Source organism: Anguilla anguilla, chromosome 16, assembly GCF_013347855.1.
Source record: "Anguilla anguilla isolate fAngAng1 chromosome 16, fAngAng1.pri, whole genome shotgun sequence".
NCBI classification, from domain to species: Eukaryota; Metazoa; Chordata; class Actinopteri; order Anguilliformes; family Anguillidae; genus Anguilla; species Anguilla anguilla.
This window is the reverse complement of record NC_049216.1, coordinates 33,154,709-33,182,271: the sequence shown is the minus strand read 5'-3', so window position 1 is coordinate 33,182,271 and position 27,563 is coordinate 33,154,709. Positions and strand designations below refer to the sequence as shown.

At 50.4% G+C, this 27,563-nt stretch overlaps 1 protein-coding gene across 2 annotated transcripts in view; it reads left to right on the top strand.

Annotated features, from left to right (window-relative positions):
- LOC118215214 (phosphatidylinositol 4-phosphate 3-kinase C2 domain-containing subunit alpha-like) overlaps positions 1–27,359 on the top strand; it is a 41,691-nt gene extending 14,332 nt beyond the window's left edge. For both annotated transcript variants that reach the window (XM_035395735.1, XM_035395734.1), the window contains exons 3-33: positions 2,890–2,990; positions 3,521–3,681; positions 6,436–6,556; positions 8,212–8,323; positions 8,618–8,697; positions 8,804–8,867; positions 9,551–9,697; positions 10,244–10,277; positions 10,746–10,962; positions 13,813–13,935; positions 14,771–14,938; positions 15,385–15,493; positions 16,446–16,588; positions 17,334–17,522; positions 17,892–17,985; positions 18,321–18,415; positions 19,129–19,309; positions 20,245–20,349; positions 20,648–20,740; positions 21,314–21,443; positions 21,647–21,783; positions 22,254–22,423; positions 22,741–22,897; positions 23,484–23,593; positions 24,090–24,297; positions 24,960–25,084; positions 25,379–25,496; positions 25,673–25,754; positions 25,873–25,982; positions 26,642–26,767; positions 27,139–27,359. In XM_035395735.1, the coding sequence (XP_035251626.1) occupies positions 2,890–2,990; positions 3,521–3,681; positions 6,436–6,556; positions 8,212–8,323; positions 8,618–8,697; positions 8,804–8,867; positions 9,551–9,697; positions 10,244–10,277; positions 10,746–10,962; positions 13,813–13,935; positions 14,771–14,938; positions 15,385–15,493; positions 16,446–16,588; positions 17,334–17,522; positions 17,892–17,985; positions 18,321–18,415; positions 19,129–19,309; positions 20,245–20,349; positions 20,648–20,740; positions 21,314–21,443; positions 21,647–21,783; positions 22,254–22,423; positions 22,741–22,897; positions 23,484–23,593; positions 24,090–24,297; positions 24,960–25,084; positions 25,379–25,496; positions 25,673–25,754; positions 25,873–25,982; positions 26,642–26,767; positions 27,139–27,321 (3,993 nt within the window). In that variant the 3' untranslated portion in view covers positions 27,322–27,359. The remainder of the gene's footprint in view (positions 1–2,889; positions 2,991–3,520; positions 3,682–6,435; positions 6,557–8,211; positions 8,324–8,617; positions 8,698–8,803; positions 8,868–9,550; positions 9,698–10,243; positions 10,278–10,745; positions 10,963–13,812; positions 13,936–14,770; positions 14,939–15,384; positions 15,494–16,445; positions 16,589–17,333; positions 17,523–17,891; positions 17,986–18,320; positions 18,416–19,128; positions 19,310–20,244; positions 20,350–20,647; positions 20,741–21,313; positions 21,444–21,646; positions 21,784–22,253; positions 22,424–22,740; positions 22,898–23,483; positions 23,594–24,089; positions 24,298–24,959; positions 25,085–25,378; positions 25,497–25,672; positions 25,755–25,872; positions 25,983–26,641; positions 26,768–27,138) is intronic.
- The last annotated feature ends 204 nt before the right edge of the window (positions 27,360–27,563 follow it).

The following is a 27,563-nucleotide window of genomic DNA, read 5'->3' as shown; positions in this document are numbered from 1 at the left end:
TCCCGCCTTCTTCCCAGAAAGCACACTTTCTGTTACATGGCCTCTTCTAACCGTAACCGGAGAACGCGCTGCGCTCAGTTATTTCCTGTCCGTGTACGGGGGGGGGGGGGGGGGGTGACATTCATCCCAAAAAATGTTAGAAATGATTGTTTTTTCTTGTAGTCTTTGAATTGTTGGCTTGTAGTTTGTTCCTGGGTCTGGTGTGATTTAGGGAGGTCAGTTAGGGTGAAAATAAACAAAAGCAGTGTGCTTGGGGTCGTACATCGAGGGACACCTTTTTTTGGGGGGGTGGGGGGGCGGGGGGACTGGAGTGTTGGGGGTGTCCATGCATGCCCGTCGCGGAGTTGGCGCTCCGCCAGGTCTCATCCAATGAGCCGTAAGAGTAGACGAGGGCAGGCCTGCGTTGCCATGGACGCGCCGCACGCGTCAGAGGAGATGGTGAGATGGGCGAGGGTGGAAAATTCGGCTGTCCCGTGTCGAGTGCGGTATGGCCCCCTGCCTGTCGGGACACCGGACACCTCCACCTGCCCGTCGGCTCCGTTAAACCCTGAGCTCAGAGAGGGGGACACGGGCCGGGCGCTCGTCTTGTTTTCGGCGACACGCTGTACCTGCACCACGCGATGCTGGGGGCGGCGGTAACGCGAGCTGTCCCTCTCAGATTCCGTCTGTCCATCTGTCTGTCTGTCTGACTCTCTGTCTGTCTGTCTGTGTGTCTCTCTGTGTGTCTGTGTCTCTGTGTGTCTCTCTGTCTGTCTGTCTGTCTGTCTGTCTGCCTCTCTGTCTGTCTGTGTGTCTCTCTGTCTGTCTGTCTGTGTGTCTCTCTGTGTGTCTGTGTGTCTGTCTGTCTGTGTGTCTCTCTGTCTGTCTGTGTGTCTGTGTCTGTGTCTCTCTGTCTGTGTGTCTCTCTGTCTGTCTGTCTGTCTGTCTGTGTGTCTATCTGTCTCTCTGTCTGTCTGTGTGTCTCTCTGTCTGTCTGTCTGTGTGTGTGTATCTGTCTCTCTGTCTGTCTGTGTGTCTCTCTGTCTGTCTGTCTGTCTGTGTGTCTGTGTCTCTATCTCTGTCTGCCTCTCTGTCTCTCTGTCTGTGTGTCGGTCTGTCTGTCTCTCTGTCTGTGTGTCGGTCTGTCTGTCTGTCTCTCTGTCTGTATGTCTGTGTCTCTATGTCTCTGTCTCTCTGTCTCTCCGTCTGTCTCTCTGTCTGTGTGTCTGTTCTATGGTTATGGATCTGCAGCTTGGTGAAGCCGTTGCCTTTGTGGGAATTTGGCTGCTTTATCCTCCTAAGACCTGAGCCCTTCATTTATGTCCCCTGCGGGGAACACGAGTCGCTTAATCTCAAGAAGCATATATCCTGCTATGCTGAAACCTACACTCCAAGGGCCATTCAATAAAAATAAAATGAATAATATTTCTTAAGTAGCACTTTTGACATGCGTGGTTGTCATCCAAGATGCCTGTGTTAAATTAAAAATTTTAAATACTGAGCCAAGTCTCAGGAGGATATCGTCTGTATTTTTCCAGGCTGAGGTTCATTACATTACGTTACATTACAGGCATTTAGCAGACACACTTATCCAGAGCAACTTACACAACTTACACATTGCACCCATTTATACAGCTGGATATATACTGAAGCAATGCAGGTTAAGCACCTTGCTCAACGGTACAACGACAGTCTCCTACCTGGGAATCGAACCTGTGACCTTTAGGTTACAAGACCAGCTCCTTACCTGTTACATTTGCATTTATTCATTTAGCACATTAGCAGATTACACTATACTGTCTCAGAGGGGGACACACAGTCCCTTTACTCCAACGCTAACATACTACATGCAGGACTGTTCCTGAGCCACAGTGACGTATGTTGCCCATCCTTTTCTCCTCTGTAGACCCTGTGTCAGGCAGACGTGTGAAATGCCTTAACTCACTTAACACCCGGGCGGCGTGCAGGTCTACGTCACGCGCGGAGTTTCTGTTTTCCGTAAACGCGCGGTGGCCTCGTAGCGGCCCCGCGATGGGAGGCTCGCCGCTCCTGATGCGGGACGCAGCGCTGAGGGGCGTTATCGGCTGTGCTGCGTTCGAGCCGCGCCGCCGCGGAGCGCACGTCAGGTGGGCCCCTTATCGAAATGGAGCCTGGGAGGAAAAGCTGTCCTTAATTAATTAGCCGTCCAGCAGCCAAAGCCCCGTCTAAAAATACCCACAAGGCTGTTGTTCATAATTCAGCAGTGTTTCTGGGCCGGGAGGCTGAGGTTTTGCCGCGATTGTGGCTGTGATGTCACTCGGGAATTCCGTGGGTTTTAATTCGAATTTCAACTGTTTTTTGGGTAACAAACATTTTGTGTGACCAATATATTGTTCTTTAATTTACTTTTTTACATTTTGAAGCTGGAATTAACAGGGTATCTTGTATCTTTATAACATACACTTTTTGAAGTTACAAGTGTTCTGTTAACACCCCCCCACCCCCACTGCCTCCTCCTTCCCCCCCACTGCTAGGAGCTGCCCAGATGTATTACTGGAAATCATCGCTGTGATGTCATCAGGTTCTGCGGCAGGATTAAGAACTCTCTGTCCTGAGGGGAAAATGTCACAGCTGCTTTCACTTCCTGTTTTTTTGGAGTAGCTTTTCCTCCTGGTGAAAAACCATTCCCAGAATTCTGTGTTCTGTGTTCCTGGTCCCTACCCCTGTCACCCATGAAGCACATCCCTCCTGTGGCATCTCTGTGTGTCCTTTTTAAAGACAGACAGGTGTTATTGACCTTGCAGGTGTCAGGCAGTTTGGACGTAGATGGCTGAGATGAATGACCTGTTCCTGTTGGAGTGTTATTGTGTCCCTGTGTGCTACATACACATATGTGTTTGACCTCTGACCCCTGACCCCCCCGTTCTCCAGTGTGATGAGGGAAGTGTGCAGGCTGGATCTGTGCGGGCCGTCGTGCAGGGTGGGGACACTCAAAACCAGGAGACCGTCGCCTTCTGTGAAGAAGTCGCAAGGTGAGTTGAGACCCGTGGCAGTGTACGTTCACACAGAACCACGCCCACTCTCCCACCCCCCAGGTCAGTGATGTCATAGCCCATAGCAGTTTCCCCTTCCTGTGGGAAGGACTGGTGCTCAGCCCTGTGACCTCTGACCCCACCCTGGTTGTCATAGTGCAGTTTGACTGTGCTCAGGTCACAGCTGCACAGGTTCTCTGTGCTGTGTAAACACAGGGCAGTATCCGGTCAGAGCACAACGTGCACAGGGTCTTTAAAACGTCTCCTCCTGTCCAGTCACTGGGCGGCTGGGAGCCTGCAGGTCGGCCTGTTGAGCTGCACATGAAGAGTCTTCCTCTGACTCCTGTCTGTGTGAACTGCGCTGGGATAGGAAGCAGCGGCTAACGTCACATGCTTTGGAGGAGAGCACACACTGTCTGCATTTTGGGTGCTGATAAATGTGATTGGGCATTCTAAATTAGGTAAAAAGGGGGAGAAATCTTTTAAAAATGTCATTATCGGTGAAAAATGTTTGATTTTATCTGTTTCAGTCTGAGGTCCCGGTTTCCCCATGATGACCCGGCGACCAACCCAGGGTTCATCCTGAGCCCCGTCCTCTCTCAGAGGGGGGCGCACAGCGACAGCGCTGGGGGGGTGAAGGTGTCCATCGAGATCTCCGAATCCCAGGAGCCCGTCACTTTCACCTGCGACGGTAAGACCCCCCCCCCCTCCCCTCCCCTCCCCTCCCCTTACCTATGACATTAAGACCCCCCTCTCACCTGCGACAGCAAGACCCCCTCTTACCTGTGACGATAAGACCCCCTCTTACCTGTGACGATAAGACCCCCTCTTACCTGTGACGATAAGACCCCCTCTTACCTGTGACGATAAGACCCCGCCTCTCACATTACATTAGAATTACTCAGCAGGCACTCTTGTCAATTAGTCAACAATTAGTATTGTAAACAAAAGTAAATACCCCTGCACAGCTGATCTATCTTGCTTCAGCCCCACCTATGATATTATTAATCAAAGAGAAAGAGGGTAGCTAAAGGGGCTCAGAGGAGCCTTGGGTCTGTGTTACGGCCGGCTCGAAGGGCCGCAACAAACAAAGTCCAAATCACCAAAAACAGACAGAAACTGATCTAAAAACACAAACTCAGACATGTATCAATCTAAAACACAAACTAAAACAAACAAAAACCCACAAAGTTCACAAAATAGAAGAGTCTTCACAAAAACGTACCAAACGCAAACCACACAAAAGAAACCCCAAAGAAGAATCTCCCCAGCCTCATACTGCAGGGCTTATATTGGGCCGCAGGCAGGTGGAGGCAATCGAGCAATTAGGTATTGCCTCCAGCTACACTACCCAGGCAAGCAGAGGCTGGGGACGTAACAGTCTGTCTGAAGAGGTGAGATTTCTGTCTGTTTGGGAAGGTGGGCAGGGCTTCTGCTGTTCCAGCTGCAACTGGAAGCTCATTCCACCACTGGGTGGGTGGGTAGGTGAGGGGCTGGGGGGGGGGGGGGGGGGGGGGGGGGGGGTTGCAGAATGCATTGTGGGCAGGTGGAGGGAGGAGCCAGGCGCCCGAGGCTGCAGAGTGGAGAGGCCTGGCTGCTGCGTCGGGTCTGAGGGTCCGTTGAAGGCATTGCAGAGCAGCGCAGCAGGCCGGCCACAAGGCAGATGTGAGCGTGGGTCAGGAGCTTCTGGAAGGGTTTGCGCATTTTTGGGAAGCATGCTGCGTCCCGCGTGCCCGGCACGTGGACGGAGTCCACCCCCATCCCCCCAACCCCCCCCCTCGCGCAGGTTTCAGGCCGAGGGGGGGCCCCTCGCTCGCGTGTCTGGGACCCCATGGGCCCACTCCACTCCGCGCCCCCCTCAGAAGGAGCGGATTTTGGGCCGCGGCCAGGCTGGGACGTAAGCGCGCTGCTTCCTGTTCCTCTGGCAGGAAGTGGGGCCGGCCCCCGCTGCCTCCAGCCTGATTACGCTGGTATGTGCGTCTCCCCTGGCCTTTCAAAACCGGGCCTGCAGACCTTAAAGAACACAGGATTTACCCCCCCCCTCCTGCCCCCCCCACATCACCCTTGTGCAGTGACCCAGTTTGTCATGCTTAGATTGGGAGATCTATCTGAACCCCCCCCCCACAGTATTCTGCTGTTATGCCGTGTTCTACCCCCGCCCCCCCAGAGTGATGGGGGGAGGGGGCTTCTACCCCTGCTTACATCATCAGCTTTAATCTAAGGAACAGGAGGGGGTCCTTCTGGGAGTTTGACGGGAGGCGAGCTGAGCTGCCCTTCGCAGTTGCGTCGTTCGTCCTCATCGTTACGTAGATGATTCCCTTTTCTTTAAGAAATTAGTCTGCTGCCCGGATTTGGCTTCGGTTTTGGGAAAAGATTTACTGTTCGTTTGTTTAAGCCCAGCCAAAGGTTTAACCGCATACGTTGAGGTATTAAATCTTGGAATGCCCTCACTTGAAAAATGCATAGAATGGGATTTTGACAGCTGGCCTGAGTTTATGATGGGAGGGGGGGGGGTCGAGTTTGGTCAGACGGTGACTCCCTCCTTCAGATCGCTGGCCGACCTCTTTCTCTCTGTTCTATCTGTTCTCTCTGTTTTCTCTCTCTCTCTCTCTTTCCATCTCTTTCTCTCCTGTCCACCAGTAGAGGCTGGATAAAGCTCCTCTTTGTTTCCGGAGTTTTCCGTCCTTCCAGAGCGTCCTAAACCGCTCTGTCCCGGGGGGCAGGGGGGGGTGGGGTGGGGGGGGGGGGTTGGTGGTGCGCTCCAATCTTATCTGATGGCTGATTGGGCGTCCAGCCTCAGGCATGTCACTCTGGGGCTAGTTTAGGCATGGTGTTGTTTCCACAGTAACGTACCCCACCTTGGAAAATTGCCTATGTTTCTTCATTCTTCATACTGAACTGTAAACCCCCAGGTTCAGGCTCCTGCTGGCTGCCAAGCAGTGCATGTGTGCTTTGGGTCACAGCAGTGAGGGGGGAAAAACATTAATATACATGGGAAAAAAAGCCCCTCTGATGCTAACAGACCTTTGCTGCAGCTTCGCAAACACCTCTATTTCAGCACCCTACAGAAGAGGGTGGGGGGGGGCGGCGTGCATGAGGGATGTTTAATCACACTGAATGGAACAGCCCAAAAACTGTACATCCTGGCCCCCCAGCCCCAGCCACGAGGCCCATTCCAGGACTGGGTGGGGTAACATCTGCTGTTTCGAAGGCTGGTCTGCGTTGTGTGTCGGTATTCAATACGGACTGGAGGGGCAGACCCTGCACTGGCACTGGTGGACGAAACAGACCGCTTACAAGTTGTTTGCTTTTGTGTCAGAAAAAAAGGACATTCCTACACGAAAAGGAAAGATGGAAAGAATGTAATCTCTCCTTCTCCCCCCTCCCCCCCTCCACCCTCTCGCTTCCCCCCTCGCTCCCCTTGCTCCCCCCCCCCCCCTCGCAGTGAGCTCCCCAGTGGAGCTGCTGATCATGCAGGCCTTGTGCTGGGTTCATGACGATCTCAGTCAGGTGGACATCGGCGGCTACGTCCTGAAGGTCTGCGGCCAGGAGGAAGTGCTCCAGAAGTAAGTCGATGCTCCTTCCCACCGAGCGACAGAACCCCCCGGCCCCCAAAACCCAGAACCAAACCCCAATTATCCACAGGCATAACCCCCCATGACCTCTGGGGAGTGGGGAGTAGAGAGCCAATAGGATATGACCTTACTGTTACCTGGAAGTACATCTTCAGCTTCCTCTCATGCAATAAATGTAAAAGGAACAGCGAGTACACATACATGGAAAAACTGCACACTGCCCACAATGCACTGCATCTACAGACACATTCCGGAGACCTGGGCAAGGCAGAAGGAGGGATGTGGAGGGACGTGTTGGGAGAGAGTTTCCTTTTGTCTTTCAGCAGTTATATTAGCCAAACCAATAAGTGTTTGGAAAGACGATGTGATTGGTGAAGCAGCTCTTCTGTGACTCCTCTCCTTCCTTGCCGAGCGGTCCTGCTCACTTTGTGTGGATGCTTCTGTCCTGCTGTAATACAGTTCTGTGTGTGTGTGTGTGTGTGTGAGAGAGTGTGTGTGTGTGTGTGTGTGTGTGTGTGTGTGTGTGTGTGTGTGTGTGTGTGTGCTTGCGCGTGCGTGTGTATTCATTGTTTAACCTCGCTTTGCAAGGAGTTCTGGGAATTTCTGGAAACTGACACCCTCACCCCTCCACCCAGTACATAGTTTCCCATGTTTTTGTTTTAGAAAACAAATATACAGGGAGGCACACAGAACGATTTCAGCTCACAGCACTCTGAGCCTGTCTGCCTTCACTCATAGACCTTATTTAATCTCTCGCTGGATGCGCTACAGCCCTTTACATGGGCCTCGCTCGCACTGTAGCCTTTCTCAGGCTGCTCCTCAGTCCTGTTGGCTCAGTCATACTGCACACTGGACATGTGGCCTGTGAAACAGTACCTGTATGACTGGAATGGGGTGCACCTGTATGACTGGGGTGGGGTGTACCTGTATGACTGGGGTCAGGTTTACCTGTATGACTGGGGTGGGGTATACCTGTATGACTGGTGTCAGGTTTACCTGTATGACTGGGGTCAGGTTTACCTGTATGACTGGGGTGTGGGGTATACCAGTATGACTGGGGTCAGGTGTACCTGTATGACTGGAATGGGGTGCACCTGTATGACTGGGCTAGGGTGTACCTGTATGACTGGGGTCAGGTTTACCTGTATGACTAGGGTGGGGTGTACCTGTATGACTGGGCTGGGGTTTTACCTGTATGACTGCGGTGGGGTATACCTGTATGACTAGGGTGGGGTGTACCTGTATGACTGGGCTGGGGTTTTACCTGTATGACTGCGGTGGGGTATACCTGTATGACTAGGGTGGGGTGTACCTGTGTGACTGGTGTCAGGTTTACCTGTATAACTGGGGTCAGGTGTACCTGTATGATTGGGGTGGGGTGTACCTGTATGACTGGGGTCAGGTTTACCTGTATGATTGGGCTGGGGTGTACCTGTATGACTGAGGTCAGGTGTACCTGTATGACTGGGCTGGGGTGTACCTGTATGACTGGGCTGGGGTGTGCCTGTATGACTGGGGTGTGGGGTGTACCTGTATGTCTGGGGTGTGGGGTGTACCTGTATGTCTGGGGTGTGGGGTATGTGCCTGTATGACTCTGTGTACCTGTATGGATCAGGGTGTTTTCATGAATGTGGTTCTCCTCTCAGTCAGCACAGCCTGGGCTGTCATGAGCACGTGCAGAACTGCAGGAAGTGGGAGACGGAGATCAAGCTGCAGCTCCTGAGCAGGAGCGCGATCCGCAAGGACCTGGCACGCACGGTGAGTTCCTCCTGCTCCTCCTTTTCCTTTTCTTCGCCTTGCTGCTTATCATCTTCCTCTAGCTGCTGCTCCTCCTCCTCCTTCATCCTCCTCCTTCCTCATCCTCTTTCCTTCTCTTGCCTCATCCTCCTTCCTCATTCTCCTCATCCTCCTTCTCCTCATTCTCCTTCCTCATCATCCTTCCTCATCTCCATCCTCCTCCTCCTTATCCTCCTTCCCCATCCTCCACTGAGCATGCTCCCTGTAACCGCTAGTGTTTGAGGCGTTCTGTCTTTTTTCCATACCCTCACGTAGGCTGAGGATGACTCCTCCCCTATCGACCTGGAGAAGCACCTGGACCAGGTGGAGAGGCCTTTCAAAGAGACCGTGACCAGGTAGGGTCCCCGCCCGGTCAGTCACAGCACAGGTGCAGTGTTCTCGGACTGCAGGGGGATTCAGGGGTCTGACTTCCTGTTCCTGTTTCTGTGCTGTGTTTCGCAGGCAGGGCCTGGTCAGCCTGCTGGAGGGCTACCACAAGCAGGTCAACGCCTGCCTGCAGAACGAGGTGGGTTTTTACAGCATGGGGTGGTTTCCGTGGTGACCGAGCAAAACGTACTGTAGACCGTCTCTTGGGCCAAAAAACTTGGGTTTTTCATCCAAGTAAATCCTGATATTTGTCATTTGGATTGTGGACAACAGGAGGATAACATTACTTGTTCTAATTTTCCAGAACCACCCTAACCAACAAAATCTACATGTTTTGTGGCCTGACAGTTTTTTATATGCTCGCTTTTTTCTGTTTTGGTAATCTTCAGATTGAAAGCCTTCCCAATAGGCTGTATGGTTTAAATGAAATGAAAGAATCATTCAGGAATTAATTTGCAGCTTGACCCAGTGGCTCTTTCTCACAAGTGCTTTGACATATTTTGCCTTAAAAATCATCCAGCCCCACCCAGGCCAAAACCCAAATCTGTTTCATATTTTGAAGAGCTCTAAAGTAGGCAAATGCTTACCGTCAGTAGATCTGTCATGATGAGATGGAGGAATTCTACTTCCCTGCTTTTAAATGGACATTGAGTAATGATCCCTCAGAAAACAAATTTAATACACCTGTGTTTTATATGGTAAAGGAAATGCAGTTCAGTATATTTAATAACTTTTCTGTCCCTGAGACCTCCTGGCATTGCCTCAGTAATGAAAGTGCTGATGTGTGGGTCATGGGTGAGTGACGGTGAGCGCCCCCTGCAGGACACGCAGTATCGCACGGTGGATCGCGTGATCCACGCCGCAAAGAGCCTGTGCAGCCTGCTGGATGAGGTGGAGACGCCCGCCATCACCCAGGCGGTGAAGAGGGTCAAACACGCCGCCAGCGTCCCGCGAACCGCGCCCCCGCAGGTGAGTCTGAGCAGGGCTTACCTGTACAGCCACGCCCCCGCAGGTGAGTCTGAGCAGGGCTTACCTGTACAGCCACGCCCCCACAGGTGAGTCTGAGCAGGACTTACCTGTACAGCCACGCCCCCGCAGGTGAGTCTGAGCAGGGCTTACCTGTACAGCCACGCCCCCGCAGGTGAGTCTGAGCAGGGCTTACCTGGTTTACCCGGCTTACCTGTACAGCCACACAGGTCCTGTCCGTGAGTTTCAGGCAGTACTTCAGGCACATTTCACTCAAGTAATAATCACACACAGGGCAGTGGATCCATTGTCTGTGGCTTCCGTTTGTACACAATGACACGCAGGCACGCCCTCCAATTCAGTATCCAGTCTGTCTTGGCCAAAGTAACAATCAAGAAGAGAGCACAAGTCCGTGATCTGAGTGACAAAGCTAGCTTGGCTGGGGAGAGGGGGGGTGGGTAATCCTGAGGATCAGTGAGAACTCTTCGCCCTTTTATTATACATGCTAATGACAGGGAGCTTTCCTCTCTCTCTCTCTCTCTCTCTCAGGTTTCCTCACAATCCTCCGGTGCTTCAACAAATGGTAAGCACTCACGCTTTTATTCTGAAAAATGTTTTACGTTGCAGTGCTTTGAGGGAGGGAGTCATCACAACAGAAGTTGCTTAAGGCAAAGATTTTTTTTTTTGGCTCACCAGATAATCAGCTCTGTGCTCTTAGCTTTGCAAGCTACAGTCAAAAGCCAAAACACTCCAATGGACGTGTCTTTTGAAAATGTGATGAAACTCACTTGTGATGAGTGTTCATTATTCCTGTTTTATGTGCAAGAAATTAAAGACACTGTTTAATTCAACTCATTAATTCAGTTCAATTCAATTTGGGAAATTCTGGATAACGGTGTCTGCTTAGGATCTGATAACAATGCGATGAATGTGGTGTGATGTAAATAATGTGATGGGATGTGTATGATGTGAAGTGAATGGGATGTATATGATTTGTTGAATGTAATGTGATGTAATTAATGGGATGTATATGATGTGTGAATGACCCCAGGTAACCCCAGCCCTGTGGAGGACGCCCTATCTGAGCTCACCTCCGCGCTGTACCAGCTGGTGAAGCTCTTCCTGCGCACCTTCTGCCCCGTCACTACCCAGCATGCCGAGCGGGAGCCAGGCGAGGGCGGCGCTAGCAGGGAGGCCTCGGGCACCACGGAGCACCTGCAGTTCACGCTGTTCGCCGTGCACGGCATCACGAATGCCTGGGTCAGCAGGTACAGCGCCCCCTGCTGGACGCCGCGCATACTGCCCCCGGGCACGGAGCTCAGCTGGAACCCTGGTCCAGGAGAGCTGCAGGGCCGCTGGTTTCTGTTCTCATTCAGCTCTTATTTGGCTGGTTAAAGCAGCTGGCTACGCAGGTATCACACCTCACCTGCTTTCTTGGGTACGAATCGGCGTTTGAGGTGGAGTTAGAGACGCGAACAGAATCTGTGGGCCCTGTGGCTCTCCAGGACCACAGCTGCGGTGGGTTTAGTGGGTCAGAAGCTGGTCTTATAACATAAAGGTCACAGGTTCGATTCCCGGGTAGGACACTGCCGTTGTACCCTTGAGCAAGATGCTTAACCTGCATTGCTCCAGTATATACCCAGCTGTATAAATGGATGCAGTGTGAATGCTGTGTAGAAGTTGTGAAAGTGGCTCTGGATAAGAGCCTCTGCTAAATGCCTGTAATGTGACAGCTGGGCACCGTTGGCAAGCAGCAGAAGCGCATTCGATTTACAGAAGAGATTTTGAGGGACTGTGAGATTTTATTTTAATTTATTGGTTTTTTTATTCCATTTTTATTGGCTGACTTGCTCTGCGTCCGTTGTGGCGCGCCGCGGCGGCGTGTAACCGATGAGCTAAGCGAGCGTTTGTGTGCTGACGTGACGTCGGGGCGCTGCCCAAATATCGATCGGCGGCCACGTCCCGTCCCGGGCGAGATTACCGCAGCGAAACGGCGCCTCTGCCCCTCCCCGCGGGTCCCGCCAGCTGAAGTCATCCCACTCAGCAGTAACTGATTAAATGCGTGCGCTCTTTAAATTAAACAGCATTGTTTTACAGCGTGCGTGTTCATTGATAATGTTTCAATTCGCCGTGTCAACTTTACAAAGCAGATGTTAATGTTGTTTCACCCTGTGCTGTAAAGGGTGCCCTAAACATTAAGAGCTGTTTTTTTTTCTCTTGGTAATACCGGAGAGCATTACTCCGAGTGGTGTGTGTGATTTGTGAGCTGAAGGTTTGGTGCCTCACTGACGGGCTGTCCTGCTGCTAAACCCACAGTGGAGACGCACTCTCTGTCTGTCTGTCTGTCTGTCTGTCTGTCTGTCCTTCTTTCCTTCTTCTGCCGGTTTATCGGTCCAGCGCTCCGGGCTGGAATATGTTGGGAATGTTGGGAGGGGTCTGCATTTGGGGCGGGGTCAGAGGAACAAGCAGGGCGCTGGGTGGGTGGGGGGGGGGTGGTCTATCGTGGCACCGCCTGTCTTCCATTTTGGGAAGCAAGCACACAATCCAGATCCGCGCTGCCACGTCCCCCTGCCAGCTGCCCGAACGGGGACCTGCCTCCCGGATCCGGGCCCCCACTGATCCCGAACCGGACCCGCTGATCCCGAACCGGACCCGCTGATCCTGGACCGGACCCGGTCTTAAAATCCGCACAAAAGCGTCTTATTCACCCACAGCCTGGCGGGCGCCAGCGATGCTATTTTTAAACGTGTGATGGAGAGTTCCCCCGTGACCCGTTAGCGGGGGGGTTTCCAGAAGTGGGCGGTAACGGGGTGGCCCCCCCCTCCCCCCCTCCCGTGCGCTAACCTTTCATTGGTCGCCTGTAATTAAGCGGCGCCTGGAAGGCGGTCTTAATTAGCTAAGCGACCCCACATGAGCCCTCCGTCCATCCCAGGGATCTGAGGTCTCCCGTGGGCAGATTCTGCATGCGCCACCAGCGATGACATCAGACCCTCTGCACTCTCTCTCTCTCTGCCTTTCTCACTCTCTCTCACACTCTCTCAATCTCTCACTCCCCCTCTCTCACTTACTCTCTCTGTCTCTCTCTCCCTTTCTCTCTCTCTCTGCCTTTCTCACTCTCTCACACATTCTCTCAATCACTCACTCCCCCTCTATCACTTACTCTCTCTGTCTCTCTCTCCCTTTCTCTCTCTCTGCCTTTCTCGCTCTCTCACACACTCTCTCAATCTCTCACTCCCCCTCTCTCACTTACTCTCTCTGTCTCTCTCTCCCTTTCTCTCTCTCTCTGCCTTTCTCACTCTCTCACACATTCTCTCAATCACTCACTCCCCCTCTATCACTTACTCTCTCTGTCTCTCTCTCCCTTTCTCTCTCTCTCTGCCTTTCTCGCTCTCTCACACACTCTCTCAATCTCTCACTCCCCCTCTCTCACTTACTCTCTCTGTCTCTCTCTCTCTCTCCCTTTCTCTCTCTCTCTCTCTCTCACTTTCATCATCTCTCTCACTCCCCCTCTCTCACTTACTCTCTCTGTCTCTCTCTCTCTCTCTCTCCCTTTCTCTCTCTCTCGCTCACTTTCATCATCTCTCTCACTCTCCCTTTCTCTCTCTCTGCCTTTCAATTTCAGTTTGCTTTATTGGCAGGGCCACTGTAGTCATATTGCCAAAGCAACACACGCAATACACAGAAACATGGAAACCACATTTGCAGCATTATTAATAAGGTTAATAATAATAACAATAATAACATTCTCTCTGTCCGTTTACTTTTATTTCTTTATTTCGTTTATTTATACGTATCAGCAGTTTTGAATCGTTCAGAGCAGCCTGACACACCATATAAATGTGAGTTGAGTGTGGAATGGGCACTGTGTCAAAATGGTCAGACAGACAATGGCAGTTGTAAGACACAAAGCGAAACAGTAAAAGAAATTTTAAAAGTTGGCATGGATGAATTTACCATCTCTCTCTCTCTCTGCTCTCCATCACATGGCTATCCTGTTCATTCCTAACAGAAGCAAGATATATAGCTCTGTTTCTTCTTGCAGCTACTCTGTAAATAATTAAACATGTATAAATATTGAAAGTAAAAAGCAACTTTGTGTTGTTTTGTGTCTGTTTCAGCTATGAGAAGTACTACCTGATGTGTGCCCTGACGCACAACGGAAGGAACCTGTTCAAACCGATCCAGTGCAAGAAAGTGGGGGCGTACAAGAGCTTCTTCTACCACGTCAAGTGGGACGAGCTGTGCGTCTTTTACTTTCATAATCAGACTGTTTGCGCGTGTGTGGATCAGACCTGGGTCAAATACGCATTTGTTTTGGATTCAAATACTTTACTGTGCTCTGTTGATCTTGCGTGGTGTAATTGAGCCTGCCAATATGACCAGAAGGCGGGGTTTGACAGTATTTTATTGGTTCCAATACACCAGACAAGATCAGTAAAGTGCAGAAAAGTATTTGAATTCAAAACAAATACGTATTTTTTTGCCATTTTTTCCCATTTTCTCCCCAATTTAGTCGATATACCAATTCCCCGTGTGTATCAAGGTCCTGGTCAATGCCGATGCGCTATCCTCTGTCGGTCTGGGGAGGGTGTAGACTACCACATGCCTTCTTCGATACATGTGGAGTCGCCAGCCACTTCTTTTCACCTGACAGCGAGGAGTTTCACTGGGAGAGCGTAACGCATGCGGAGGTTCACGCTATCCCCTCCCCAGATCCTCCCCCTCCCTGCTGAACAGGCGCCTCAAGGTGTCGCTAGCAGGAGTCACTAATGCAACGGTCAGGACTCGTACCCTCAACGGCTTCCCACCCGTGAACACTGTTTGTAGGAACGTCTGACCAAGTCGGAAGTACCGCTGCCGGGGATTGAACCCGTGTCTCTGCGGTGGTAGGCGAGTGCTTATACCTCTACACTACCCAGACGGCCCTAACAAATACGTATTTGACCCAGGCCTGGTGTGGATCATCTGGAAATGGGTCTCTTCCTGTCACGTGTCACATGGTTCTCAGAGTAACAGCAGCGATTGGCTCAGAGGTTCACGCTGTGCCTCCTCATTGGCCCGTGTCTGTGCCTGCAGGATCCAGTTCCCGGTGGCGGTGGCTCTCCTGCCGCTGGAGGCCGTTCTGAGCCTTTCGCTGTACGGGGTCCTGAACCAGAACGCCGGTGGCTCGCCGGACCCCAGCAAGCAGCGCAAACCGCCGGAGCTCCTGGGAAGGGTGGCCACGCCCCTCTTCGACTTCCGAGGGTATGAGCGCTTTTAGAGCCAAGTTACGTTCAAACTTCAGGGGGTATACCAACAGGGTTCTTTTTCAGGGTTCTGTAGAGGGTTCTGGGTCACTGTTCTTTTTCAGGGTTCTGTAGAGTGTTTTGGGATTCTGTTTTGGGGTTCTGTAGAGTGTTCTGGGTCAGTGTTCTGTTCTGTTTTGGGGTCTGTATGGGGTTCTGGGTCAGTGTTCTGTTTTGGGGTCTGTATGGGGTTCTGGGTCAGTGTTCTGTTTTGGGGTTCTGTAGAGGGTTCTGGGTCACTGTTCTGTTTTGGGGTTCTGTTCAGGGTTCTGGGTCACTGTTCTGTTTTGGGGTTCTGTTCAGGGTTCTGGGTCACTGTTCTGTTCAGGGTTCTGGGTCACTGTTCTGTTTTGGGGTTCTGTTCAGGGTTCTGGGTCACTGTTCTTATTGCGTGTTTCGTTTCAGGGTTCTGGCGCATGGGTCCCAGCTGCTGAGCCTTTGGTCCTTGCCCTCCCCCACCCTGCGGGGCACTGTGGGTAGGCGGAGGACCCAGGGGGCCAGAACCATCCTGCAGGTCTGGATCCCTGCATGTTTACGACATACTACAGAGCTTAGCCTAGATGCTCTTTACACGCTACAGAGCTTAGTTTACATGCCCTTTACACATTAGAGCTTAGCTTACATGCTCTTTACACGCTACAGAGCTTAGTTTACATGTTCTTTACACACTACAGAGCTTAGCTTACATGCCCTTTACACACTAGAGAGCTTAGTTTACATGTTCTTTACATGCTACAGAGCTTAGCTTACATGTTCTTTACACGCTACAGAGCTTAGTTTACATGTTCTTTACACGCTACAGAGCTTAGCTTACATGTTCTTTACACACTAGAGCTTAGCTTACATGTTCTTTACACACTAGAGCTTAGCTTACATGTTCTTTACACGCTACAGAGCTTAGTTTACATGTTCTTTACACACTACAGAGCTTAACCTACATGCTCTTTACACATGATTTAGGCAATTGTGTATTTTGTCACCACTAAGTCATATTTTATCCCTGATGATAAGTAGCAAACTTGCTGCCCTTTGTGCCAAATTGAGAGATATGGACAAAGTGTGAAGGTTAAGCACATAGACCTCCGTCTTTGTACGTAGCTAAGCTAGACCTTATAGAAAAGTGTAACCAGGAGCAGAAGTGAGTATGAAGATTTGCCACATTAAGGTAGAAAGCAGTGTTATTCAGTCTTATGTGGCCACAGTGTGGCTAGTTTAGATTTTCTGACCAAATGAAAGGTGAACTGACTTAACTGTGAAATAAACAACTTTAATTGATCAGTTGAGTGCTGATTAGCAGTGAAAACCTGGATACCCTGCAACTGCCCGAGGGCCAGAATGAATACCCCTGATGCAGAGGACGGGGCCAGAATTCCATCCTCATTTCTTCAGGTTGCCATATGAGCTGAGAATCCCCCCCTTTGAGGGGAGATAAAATGACCCCCCCCCCCCGTCCCGCCCCCTCGCAGGTGGATTTCCCGAGTTCGGCGGTGAACATCCTGTATGTGGGCCCCCAGCCGGCCAGCTTACCTGACCCCCGGGCCCTGGAGCCCCTCGAACCCGACCTGGAGAAACGTCTGGAGAAACTGTGCAACAAGGCCTCCACACTTGGGTACGCGCCCCCCCCCCCAAAAAAATATATCACACCGTGCAACAGCCCTGTTACAGTTCACCAGTAGCAACCCTAATCGCCCCAAATTCATTCTGAAATTGAAATCTGGGAGATTCCAGAGTAGTGATAAGCGTGAGGGACGATGGAACAGATTTAAAGTTTTGAAGTTTGAAGTTTACCGCTCACAGACGCTTGGCGCCAGTTCCTATAGGAATTCCACAGCAGGAGACAAACTCCAGCAGCGGTCCTTGGCCTGTGAGAAGCCTGAAGCCTGTCTCTTCAGAGCAGAGCTTTTACATTCATGCTCATTCATTAAGTGGATGCTTTTAGTCCAGTGTGACTAACAGGGCAGGTATTACATTTATGATCATTCATTAAGTGGATGCTTTTAGTCCAGTGTGACTAACAGGGCAGGTATTACATTTATGATCATTCATTAAGTGGATGCTTTTAGTCCAGTGTGACTAACAGGGATGTTATTATGATCATGCTTATGCATTAAGTGGATGCTTTCATTTCAGCATGACTGAGAGGTCTGTTATGGTTGTATTGCTGTCCTTCTCTCCCAGGGTTAGGGGTCTGTTTGCAGCCATAACACACCAGTCAAGGAGGGTGTTTCATATTTAGATTATATTTTACCGGTCTTTATTTTATGGAGTTTCCGTGTCTGTATTACGGACCACAGAGAGGAAGTAGTTTTCCTGTGGCCTGTCTGCACTACATTGCCCAGCATGCTTTCCTCCAGGCTGACCCGAGCCGACCGGCTGCTCCTGTGGGACAAGCGGCTGCACTGTCGGGCCTACGTGCGCAGCCTGCCCAAGGTCCTCGCTAGCGCCCCCAGCTGGGACTGGGGCAACATGGCGGAGATCCGCGCCCTCCTCCACCACTGGCCCGCCCTCTTGCCCGTGTCCGCCCTGGAGCTGCTCGAATCCAAGTGCGTTAAAGCTTCAGACGCATGAACAGCGCAGCCTATGGGGAACAGCTCAATATACACCTTATTCAGCTTCAGTAGTGTAATAGGATTGCTTGTGGTGGTAGAGGTAACCATACCAATAATAGCAGTAGTTTTTCGTTTTGGTAGAGGTAATCATGGCAGTAATAGTAGTAGTTTTAGTTGAAATAGTAATACCACATTAGTCCCAAAAATTTAAAAATGCTGTATCACAGCATAACACATGTAGGTAGTACAGGGGCCCAGCATGCAGTGTGTGTGAGGTGTGCAGGGTTCGGATACAGGCCAACGCCCTGATGCACGGGGGGAGGGGCGGAGTCTAGTCACCTGAGCGCTGTCCGTCTCCCGCAGGTTTGCAGACTCGCAGGTGAGGGGCGTGGCTGTGGGCTGGATCCAGGGCTGCAGTGACGACGAACTGACGGACTACCTGCCTCAGCTGGTGCAGGTAAATAACCCTGCAGCATACTGTGCTGCGTTATGCTCTGCAGGGGGTCAGTCTGCATTACACTGCGTTAGAGTCCTGCAGGGGGTCAGTCTGCACTGCACTGTATCCAGTGTTCCTTTACAGACAGCTGCAAATGACACAGTGAGGCTTGCTGCTTCGACTTTTCCACACCAGTTCTAATTTAATGTGTAAAATATAATGCAGTGTCTGCCAAGCACAGTGTGCAGAGTAGTGTGTCTCTTACCATGCCTGCTGTGGTCTGCTGTCCACCTGTACCTGCAGCAGAACAGGTGTTCCTCTGATACCTGGGGGGGGAAATCTTTTTTTTCCCGCAGGCACTGAAGTTTGAGTGCCACCTGAAGAATGCCTTAGTGATGTTCCTGCTGTCACGAGCGCGAGGGAACATCAACGTAGCGCATTCCCTTTACTGGTGAGTCTCCCAATACCAACTCAACAGCACGTTAGCACGTTAGCCAAGTGACAACATGTTCACTAACTAACACACAACTATGTTCTCTAACTAACGAACAGCTGAAACGAAATTAAGAAAACGGTACGCTTTTCTGAAACGCGACGAGTAGAAGTCCACAACAACAGTAACAGATGCGCGCTGCGTTAGCATAGCTTTAGCACGTTAGCACTAGCATCGGGGTGGCAGTGTAGCACGTTTAGGGAACGTGGCTCTGAGGTTGTGGACGTCGGTTTGTTTCCCAGCCCAGTTTCTGCTATTGTACGGTATGCACTTATCGTACGTCGCTTTGGATAAAAGCGTCTGCTGAATAAATGTAACGTTAATGTAATGTAAGGTACCCTTGAGCAAAGCACTGAACTGCATAAATGTTATATAAGTGTTAAAACTGAGTGCGTGTTAAAACAATGTAACCTGTGCTAGTGATATCTGTGCCTAAGTCTCTGTGGATAAGAGCATGTGCTATAAATGCTGTAAATGAATGTTTATCCTGTACAAATTAGTCTGCAGCCCAGCCGTAGTTATCAGAACGTGTGTTTGCTGAACGAGCCTTCTATCAGAGTTTGGCCTGGTGGTGTAGCTTATGTGTGTCATGTGGTTCACGCTGAAGGTGTTCCAGCCCTTGGGAACAGAGGTGCTTTTGTTGCTAACCCTGCCCCCCCTTCCCCCCCCAGGCTGCTCCGGGACGCCATGCAGGACCCGTGCTATGGCCCCCGCTATGAGAGCGTGCTGGGGGCGTTGCTGTGCCTGTGTGGGGCGGGGCTGAGGGCGGAGCTCGATAAGCAGACGCGGCTGGTGCAGCTGCTGGGGGCGTTGGCTGACAAAGTGCGACAGGCCGGCAGCTCCACGAGACAGGTGAGTGACAGGTGATAGACTGATGATGGACAGGTGAGTGACAGGTGATAGACTGATGATGGACAGGTGAGGATAGATGTGTGACTGGTGAGTGACAGCTGAGTGACAGGTGAGGGACAGGTGATAGACTGATGATGGACAGGTGAGGATAGATGTGTGACTGGTGAGTGACAGCTGAGTGACAGGTGAGGGACAGGTGATAGACTGATGATGGACAAGTGAGGATAGATGTGTGACTGGTGAGTGACAGCTGAGTGACAGATGAGTGACACGTGAGGGACGGGTGAGGGGGACTGATCATTCACCTGTAAAAATTTACCTGTGCATCGTATCTCTACAACCCCTGAGCTGAGTATTTATTCTGTGTTGTGAATACCCCTACCTATGCTACATTCAAGATTCCAGGTATGTGGATAATGCTCAGGTGTGTGGATGAGCCTTAGGTGTGGATGAGTTTCAGGTATGTGTGAGGCTCTGGTGTGTGGATGATGCTCAGGTCTGTATGATGCTTGGGTGTGTGGATGAGGTTCAGGTGTGTGTGAGGCACTGGTGTGTGGATGATGTTCAGGTCTGTATGATGCTTAGGTGTGTGGATGATGCTCAGGTCTGTATGATGCTCAGGTGTGTGGATGAGGTTCAGGTGTGTGTGTGAGGCTCTGGTGTGTGGATGATGCTCAGGTCTGTATGATGCTTAGGTGTGTGGATGATGCTTGGGTTTGTGGATGAGGTTCAGGTGTGTGTGAGGCTCTGGTGTGTGGATAGTGCTCAGGTCTGTATGATGCTTAGGTGTGTGGATGATGCTCAGGTCTGTATGATGCTCAGGTGTGTGGATGATGCTCAGGTCTGTATGATGCTTAGGTGTGTGGATGAGGTTAGGTGTTCAGGTGTGTTCAGGCTCAGTGCTCAGGTTTACCTGTGTCTTCCCCCTCTCTCAGGCTGTGCTACAGGAGGGCTTGGGGGGTGTTCAGTCTTTCTTCCAGAAGCACTCCTGTGGCCTCCCTCTCAGCCCTGGGCTGGTGGTCCGGGACCTCAACGTCAAGGTGAGCCAGGGAGCCGCTGGAAATGCTGGTCTTACCTGCAGGGCAGGGAGACCCTACCTGTCTGTAAATGAGAGAGACTCTTGAGCTACGCTCTTTATCTGAGTCTGAATGTTTGTAAGAGTGACTCTCATTGGGCTCTTTATCTGAGTCAGAATGTCTGTAAGAGTGACTCTCATTGGGCTCTTTATCTGAGTCTGAATGTTTGTAAGAGTGACTCTCATTGGGCTCTTTTTTTGGGTCTGAACGTTTGTGAGAGTGACCCTGGTGTTGAGCTCATTTTTTGGGTTTGCGATCGTAGGCCTGCTCCTTCTTCAGCTCCAACGCCGTCCCGCTGAAGATCGCCATGGTCAACGCTGACCCCCTTGGGGAAGAGGTCAACGTCATGTTTAAGGTCAATGCCCATGGGCACCCTGCAGTTCTGCGCTACTGAAATCTACAGTCCGCTACACATAACGCTAAAGCATCACAAACTAGCACATTACATTCACAAGAGAAACGTTTTACATCTGCATTGAAAAATGAAAATACAGAACCCAAATAAATTTATGAAGAATGAGGTAGGACTAGAAATAATGTATAAATAAAACCATTAGTTATAAATTTATCTTTTGCAAAAATAAACATGTTTTATTAAATCTGGGCTCCTTGTCAACCTATTTATATCCTATTTAAGTTTCCATCAATCTGCTTGATTTTTTTATGAGCAGAGTAACCAAGATCTCTGGAGTTCAGAGCAGAAGCTTTTTCATTGTCCTACATGCTCCCTCTGGTGGCTGTGATACACAATTACACCTTAGTTTTCCATGTGAAATTCACTCTCATAGTTCAGCCCTGCATGAGATCCTTTTCCATCATTTATATTTCATCACCATTATTTGTGTATCTCCACCAATGCCGGTTTGTTTTGAAGGAGACATGGGTGGAGTTTATAAATGAGCGGGCGTGTCCGGGGTGTGATTGACAGGTAGGCGAGGACCTGAGGCAGGACATGCTGGCTGTGCAGATGGTCCGGATCATGGACCGGGTCTGGCTGCAGGAGGGGCTGGACCTGCGCATCGTCAACTTCAGGTGCATCTCCACGGGCAAGGACAAAGGTAGGCCCTTCACTCACCTGTTCTGTTCAGGTAGCGCTTGTGCTGAGCACCTGAGCCAGGTGCAGCTTGCATCAGGTCTCTGTATGAGGCAGTGTTCAGGGTTCATAGGACACTAACACTGGCTCCATGTGCTCAGTAGTTGGCATCAGTGATTACGTCACAGACCAGGTGGCGATGTGTGGCCTCTGTGTCGCCCCCTGCAGGCATGGTGGAGCTGGTGCCGGCCTCTGAGACCCTGCGCAAGATCCAGGTGGAGTACGGGGTCACGGGGTCGTTTAAGGACAAGCCCCTGGCCGAGTGGTTGAGGAAGTACAACCCCACTGAGGATGAGTATGAGAAGGTGAGGGGGGGCAACGCAGAGGGGCCATATGATCAATTTTATATCCTTATCCCTACACCTCTAAAAAGCTAGTCTGGGTATAATTGCTTACCAGCTAACATGGTAACCGGTGCTGCTAGTTGTGGAATGTTTTGATTAGCCATAATAATAGCTCAACCTATGGTGATGGATTTCCTCAGTATACTGAAGTAGAACTCCAGTAAAACAGCAGCCTCCGGTCGCTTGCTGCTGGGCATGTCAGGACACAGGTCCTGAATAAAAATTCCGTGGTAACCATGGTTACACATATGATGAGTGACGCAACAGATATTCATCACTCCTGTGAAGGTAAATGAAGTCTGTCATCATTGTAATTATTACCCTAATGATGACGGGCGTCCCTCGCTCCTGTCTCCCTGCCCCCCCCCCCCCCTTCCCAAACCCCCTGCTCCCCCACCCCCTGCCACCCCCCCCCCCCCCCCCCCCCGCAGGCCTCAGAGAACTTCATCTACTCGTGCGCAGGCTGCTGCGTGGCCACCTACGTGCTGGGCATCGGCGACCGCCACAACGACAACATCATGCTCCGGTCCAGCGGGCACGTCTTCCACATCGACTTCGGCAAGTTCCTCGGGCACGCCCAGATGTTTGGCAGCTTTAAAAGGTAGGAGAGGCCCAGTCGCTGTTCATGAGTGGTGATTAGTGTCTCTGTGGACACTAACCTCAGGCCAACGAAACCCTGGCATCAGGCTCAAATGTTTTACATCTCTACTTATCTTTTGCCTCTTGGCCAGAGCTTCCTTGGACAACAAATTTCTATCTCAGTGGATAATTTAAAAAAATGAGACCTGAACTTTCTGTGGCTTTTAATCTGTTTACATTTTTAAAATCAGTTTGTCCCTATTATGTGAATGTGAGAGTTGATGTTTGGTGTCGTTTGAAAGTGATCGTAGCCACACCCCTTTCTGCTCTCGCTCTCAGAGACCGCGCCCCCTTCGTGCTGACCTCAGACATGGCGTACGTCATCAACGGCGGCGAGAGACCCACCAGCCGCTTCCAGCTGTTCATCGACCTGTGCTGTCAGGCCTACAACCTGATCCGCAAACACACAGGCCTCTTCCTCAGCCTGCTCTCCCTGGTAATGCTGGGTAATCTCACCCTGCTCTCCCTGGTAATGCTGGGTAATCTCACTCTGCTCTCCCTGGTTATGTTGGGTAATCTCACTCTGCTCTCCCTGCTAATGCTGGGTAATCTCTCTCTGCTCTCCCTGCTAATGCTGGGTAATCTCACTCTGCTCTCCCTGGTAATGCTGGGTAATCTCACTCTGCTCTCCCTGGTAATGCTGGGTAATCTCACTCTGCTCTCCCTGGTAATGCTGAGTAATCTCACTCTGCTGTCCCTGGTAATGCTGGGTAATCTCACTCTGCTCTCCCTGCTAATGCTGGGTAATCTCAGCCTGCTCTCCCTGCTAATGCTGGGTAGTCTCACTCTGCTCTCCCTGGTAATGTTGGGTAATCTCACCAAGCTTTTCCTGGTAATGCTGAAACTAGAACCATAGTGAAATAAGCCCTTTTATTTTATTCTATTTTATTTTTGTGATCCATATGCTGCTATTACCTTGATGTTTGGTTGAACGTTGTTGAAGTTTAAAGGCAAGGGTTAGTTGAATCCAACCCAGCTTCAGTGCTTAGCGTGCTCTCATTGGATGTGTGTTTGACTGACAGATGACATCATCGGGCTTGCCGGAGCTGGCGGGGCCTCAGGACCTGAAGTACGTGCACGATGCCCTCCAGCCCGAGAGCAGTGACGCAGAGGCCACCATCTTCTTCACCAGGTACTGAGCTAGCCAGGGAGGCTGCGCAGTATACCGCAGGGCTTATAACTCAGAGGCTGCAGGTTCATATCCGGGTGGGGGCACAGCCACTGTACCCTTGTGCAAAGTACTGCACTGAACATTAATTGCTTCAGTAAATATTCAGTTGTACAAGTAATATTTTATTAGAATATGTTAGAATATAATCTGTGTAAAGTCATTTTATGAATGTGTAAAAATAGACAAAGAGAGAGACTGACAGTTGTGTGAATGTGTTTTTGGTCCATTTCACACTCACAACAGCCATGCTCCATCACGACCTGCACTCGTATTCATAAAACATCTCAGAGTAGGAGTGCTGATCTATGATCAGATTTCCTATGCCCATATCCTAACCTTACTCATTATGAGCTACAATGCTATACTGTTCCCAGATCAGCACTGTTAGAGCCCTAGGGTGGCCAGAGCCTAGGCCTGCTGTTGATTGGTTGTGCGCTCTCCCCTCTTTCTGTCCCAGGTTGATCGAGTCCAGTCTCGGCAGCGTCGCCACGAAGTTTAACTTCTTCATCCACAACCTGGCCCAGATGCGCTTCTCCGGCCTGGCCTCCAGCGACGAGCCCCTCCTGTCCTTCTCCCCCAGGACCTACACCCTCAAGCAGGACGGCCGCATCCGCGACGCCTCCATCTTCACCTTCCAGAAGAGATACAGCCCCGAGAAGCACTACGTGAGGCCTGCGGCTATGCTAATGCTAATGCTAACTGCAGATCCCACGCTGCCGGAGTGCTGATACTGGCTTAGCCCCAAAGCTAATGCTAACTTCAGAGCCCATACGCCTCTACTTTACTGGGCCTTGTTTAGCCTCAGCGCTAATGCTAAGTCCAAATCCACATACCTCCAGTGTACTGATACTGGCTTAGCCATAATGCTAATGCTAATCCCTGATCCCACATGTCCAGTGTACTGATACTGGCTTAGCCATAATGCTAATGATAATCCCTGATCCCACATGTCCAGTGTACTGATACTGACTTAGCCACAGTGCTAATTCTCACTTCAGGGCCCATACACCTCTATTTTACTGGTCCTGGTTCATTCTCAGTACTAATGCTAACCTCAGATCCCACACCTCCAGTTTAGTGGGAACATAGCCACAATGATAATTAGTCATTAATATTTTTCTAAAAGAAGAGGGGCAGCAGACATGTTTTGTAGGTGATGGTTACATCCGCACAGCCTGAGGAAGTCTTTGGATGAAATGTGTTGCTGACGGCAGCGATTATACTTCCGGTGTGCATGTGTCCCCAGAACTCCAACGCATCTCATAAATGATGTGTGTGTGTGTATGCAGAGTGTATGAATACCTTCTCTTTTGTGCTTCCCTCATAGACGTACGTGGTGAAGATGCACAGGGAGGGCCAGAGCGAGGCCCAGTTTGTCTCCCGCACTTTCGACGAGTTCCAGGAGCTTCATAGCAAGCTGAGCGTCCTCTTTCCCCTGTGGAAACTTCCTGGGTATGGTGTTTGGGGGGGGGCGGGGGGGTTAGGGTTATGGTGCTTGGAGGGGGAGGGGTGGAGCGATGTATCAGTGTTCCCCTGGTCTTCATCCCAGAAAGTCTCACTCTTTACTGCCTCTGTAAAGGGAGATTGGACAGTTTGGGAGCTTCCTGCAAACTGATTGGTTCTCCCAAGGGTCATCGGAAGTACTAGATGACCATCTTGTTAGCATATGCCTAGAATAACACTCCAGTTAGATCAAGGCCACAGCAATTTGTTTTAGGTAACCCCTCCCCCAATCTCCACACACAGATTTCCAAACAAAATGGTGCTGGGCAGGACGCACGTTAAGGACGTAGCAGCCAAGAGGAAGGTGGAGCTCAACAACTACATCCACAACCTGCTGAGGAGCTCCACGGACGTGACCCAGGTGATTGACAGCCCTCCCTGCTCAGGGCGGGGCTTATTTTTACCTGTGTTTATATTACTGCCTGCTTTGAATGCTCCGTGGAAATGGAGCGCCTTGTGTTACAGTAATATAATTCAGGGTAGCAAACAGGATCCACAGCAATAAAGTTCCACCTTGTTGGTGCGTTCCTTCCGCAGTGTGATCTGGTGTACACATTCTTCCATCCGATTGGCAAAGATGACAAAGCAGAAGGGCTTGAGGGCGTGTCCAAACCTCCAGGTGAGCACTCAAAAGCAGCTCTGTCTTTATAAAAAGCATAAGCACTGTAAATTGTTACGGTATGTTGCTGTATGCTGTGACTGCCGTGGTGATTGACAGCTGAGCGTTTCTCCTGCAGAGGCTCCTCCCATCAGCCCCACGGCAGGGAGGGTGGAGGGGGAGGTGAAGCTGTCCGTGTCCTACAGGAACAGCACCCTCTTCATCATGGTCATGCACATTAAGGGCCTGGTGAGCACAGCCTGAAACGCCATATGCCTATCTCACGAAATGCCTGAAGCACACCTGTCTCACTGCATATATCAAACAGACCTGTCTCACTCCATACATCAAACACACCTCAAACAGACCTGTCTCACTCCAGACATCAAACACACCTGTCTCATTCCATACATCAAACACACCTGTCTCACTGCATATATAAAACAGACCTGTCTCACTCCATACATCAAACACACCTCAAACAGACCTGTCTCACTCCGTACATCAAACACACCTGTCTCACTCCAGAAATCAAACACACCTCAAACAGACCTGTCTCACTCAATACATCAAACACACCTCAAACACACTTGTCTCACTCCATACATCAAACACGCCTGTCTCACTCCATACATCAAACACACCTGTCTCACTCCATACATCAAACACACCTGTCTCACTCCATACATCAAACACACCTCAAACAGACCTGTCTCACTCAATACATCAAACACACCTCAAACACACTTGTCTCACTCCATACATCAAACACACCAAATATAAATATATATAAACTGCAAATTTCTACATTACATTACATTACAAATGCAATTAAACATAAAAAATTGAGACAAAAATTGTTTAAAAGTAAATAATCTTACAGGACGTTCTTTCCCTCCCTCTCACAGGTAGCGGATGATGGAATGGACCCTAACCCCTACGTTAAAACCTACCTGCTTCCAGACCCCCAGAAAAACTCCAAACGCAAAACGAAGATCTCCAGGAAGACACGCAACCCCACCTTTAATGAAATGGTGAGCTGTTGTGTCTGCGGTCCACTGTGATTCACATCATCTTCCAAACTTCATGCGCTGGTTTTGCAGACATAGTTTAGTATTTGGACATGAATGATAGAAATATGTGTATATTTTAAGCATTAAAACGTACATAACCGCCCTGGTGTGGTATGAGCCCCGAAATGCACTTATGTAGAGACCTCACTGATATTTTAGTTATATTAAAGACAGAATTATACATAATGCAAAAAAAGGAAATATAAAGATTTGCTGAAGAAATAAAGTAACTGAACAATTAGATGAAGAGAAGGAAAGATGAATAGATGAATGAATTAATAAATGAAAAGGGGGAAGTGGCAAACCGTTTCTCTTTGTGACGGCTCCCCCAGCTGGTGTACAGTGGCTACAGCAGGGAGACTCTGGCTCAGCGGGAGCTCCTACTGAGCGTGCTCAGTGCGGAGTCGCTGCGGGAGAACTGCTGTCTGGGGGGCCTGAAGCTCAGCCTGAAGGACTTTGACCTGAGCAAGGAGACGGTCAGGTGGTACAAGCTCACCGCCGTGCCCCTCTTCTGAGCCCCCCCGTGGAAGCGGGACCCACCCCCCACGCCCCCCCACACCTCCTCCCAAAATCACCCCTTCCTGCTCTTATTTTAAATGCCTGATCTTCCCCAGTTCCTCTCTGCTTTTTTAATAATCAAGTGATCTTTTTTTCCATATGATATTACAAAAAAAAAAAATCTATGTTCTGTAAATTTGATAATAGAGGACCAAAACAACTTGATCTGAAAGCTATGGAGGGTATGTATTTATGTCCA